General features: G+C 31.1%; 1 protein-coding gene across 2 annotated transcripts in view; it reads left to right on the top strand.

The window, feature by feature from the left end:
• Positions 1–505: 505 nt before the first annotated feature.
• Positions 506–2421, top strand: part of LOC106462823 (ras-related protein Rab6-like) — a 25296-nt gene continuing 23380 nt past the window's right edge. For both annotated transcript variants that reach the window (XM_013922784.2, XM_013922785.2), the window contains exon 1: positions 506–728. In XM_013922784.2, coding sequence (XP_013778238.1) covers positions 659–728 — 70 coding nt within the window. In that variant the 5' untranslated portion in view covers positions 506–658. The remainder of the gene's footprint in view (positions 729–2421) is intronic.

The raw sequence follows: 2421 nt of genomic DNA, 5'->3' as shown, positions 1-2421 counted from the left end.
TTGTAATTCAGTGGTAAGGTTGGGTGCTTACAATATTAAAATTCGAAGCTTGATTCCTTCGTTGGACACAGCACAGATAACCTATTGTACAGCTTTGTGCTAAGAACAAATAAAAATGACTCTCTGTCTATTCAGTGGCATGTCTGAAGACTTATAAGGCTAAAAACCGGGTTTCGATACTTGTGGTGGACACAGCACAGTTAGCCCATTAAAACAATTATCCAGGAACTTTTCTCTTTATGTGCTTCGCTAGAAATCAACAAAGCAGCAACAACTAACAATCATGGAAATTTATTTGATGAATCACATGTTATTATTTCTCATATATATATATATATATCACGTGACACTAAGAAATGTTATGAATTCACCTTTCTTTGTATTAAAATTATAACATAAAAATTCCTTAAGTCTTGTAGTGCGTGAAAATATACATGCTTTTCTACTTCTCTCTTCTTTTTATTTTCACAACGTCAAGCGATCTGCTGGTGACGTGTAACTGGTTCATGTTGATGCAGCGTGGGGGCGAGGATACGAAACCTTGCAGATTTGTCGCAGCCGGCGAGAGGGTGAGGTTTATCGATTGTAAAGTCATATTAATAGTATCTGCCTTTTGTGGTTTGTTTAATTCGCAAACATTTATTTGATAACGTCAAATATGTCGACTTCTGGTGATTTTGGGAATCCACTGCGAAAGTTTAAGCTCGTATTTCTAGGGGAACAAAGCGGTAAGTATGCCGTCTAAACGTCTTGAACTTGAGTTGAAAATATATCCACCCAAGTGACCGAGTCTCTGACTGACATAGGCTTAACCGCAACATTACGTGATTCCAAGTATAATATTTATAATGGTAGTTCTTAAAAGTTTATTAAATTTAAATCATGTATTATTATGTATATATATTACTTAGCTCAGACTTACTTCTTTAGTCTTATCTATAGGCGCTACGTGTGACACTTTTTTGTATAGCACGTTGGAATGGAACGGGATCCTCGAAGGCCTATGTGTTAAATTTTTTGAGTTTTAACTTTTATGTAGAAGAATAGGCATAACATTGTTATTGATAGTTTAAACTTTAATATTTTACAAAGTATCTAAAATAGCAATTTATTATGTACAACCAACAGGCTAATTTTCAATTTTAATTACTTTTGGAAAATTAAAAGTAACAGTTCACATATACAAGTAATCTAGACCCCAAAGCTTCTGTGTTCTTATGTATATATACACATATACAACTTTTTATATTAATTTTAACTGTTAGAACTAATTTTCCAGTTTGAATCTACATTACAAGTGTATAAATACATGTTATTTAAAAGTATACATAAATATTTATTTATGGCTATCTATCACTTATTTTCATATGCATATTTTATATTATATACACAAAATTAATACAATATTCATTAAAGCATAATTTATTTATGATTTTCTGTTACCTTGATTTTTCTTGATTTGTTGGTAAATGTGTCATAAAACTTTTCTTAGTAATTCATAAACAGTATGTCTTGTAATTTATTTTTTAAGAAAATATATGACTTTGATCCATTGAGGCCAACCTCTCACAAATCTACCAAACTAAAGAATGAAAATAATGCAAAATGTATCTCTTCATATCCTTATGCCTGTCCAACAAATGCATAAATTAATTTAAACTTATCAGACAAACTATTCCACTAGCTTATAAACCTAACAGAGAATTAGTTTTTGCCTAAATACATGTGTGTCTGATCTTTCAAGGGTTTAATTTTTAGCCTGTGGCATTCATGTTTCCTTTTCCAGTTTTATCATTTTGTATCTCAAATAGACCCCTATAGACAACAGGTGAATGAAGTTGCTTAGACATATAGTTATTTATACTCCAGAGAAAAACATATTTAGATCTTTAAGCCTCTTTTCATAGCTTATGTTTTTTAAATTTGTAATCACCCTAGCAACATGTCTTCTCTTCTGAAGACCAAAACTGCACACAAAGTATTCTAAATGAGGTTTTCATCATAGTATTATACAGTTCAAGGGAAGAAACAGAAAAAAGTTTCCCCTTAAATTTAGAACTTTTTAAATAAATCTCAGGATTTTGTTTGATCTTCACATTTAAATATTCAAGAGAAAGTTTCAACTTGCAACCACATCTAATTCTAATTTCCCATCCTCTGTTGTTTTCGGTTAACAGCACCAATGCTCTTGAAACAAGAAGAAAATCCTTTCTATATTTTGACACCTCTATTATATTGCTTGACTTTGAAACTTATTTTTCAGTTTGTAGTGTAATTACTGATACTCTCAGGTTCTTCTAAAAAACTATAAACAGCATTAAGAGTGTTGATTTTTCAAGATCTTAGTATCATCAATGAAATTAGGAATATTGCATTTACAGAATTTGCTAAGTATTTGGGGGTAAGTATAGTCGTGGGAGG

This window comes from Limulus polyphemus, unplaced genomic scaffold (genome assembly GCF_000517525.1).
Source record: "Limulus polyphemus unplaced genomic scaffold, Limulus_polyphemus-2.1.2 Scaffold1258, whole genome shotgun sequence".
In the NCBI taxonomy this organism is placed as follows: domain Eukaryota; kingdom Metazoa; phylum Arthropoda; class Merostomata; order Xiphosura; family Limulidae; genus Limulus; species Limulus polyphemus.
The sequence above is the reverse complement of the archived record's forward strand: the minus strand, read 5'-3'. Positions and strand labels throughout refer to the sequence as shown.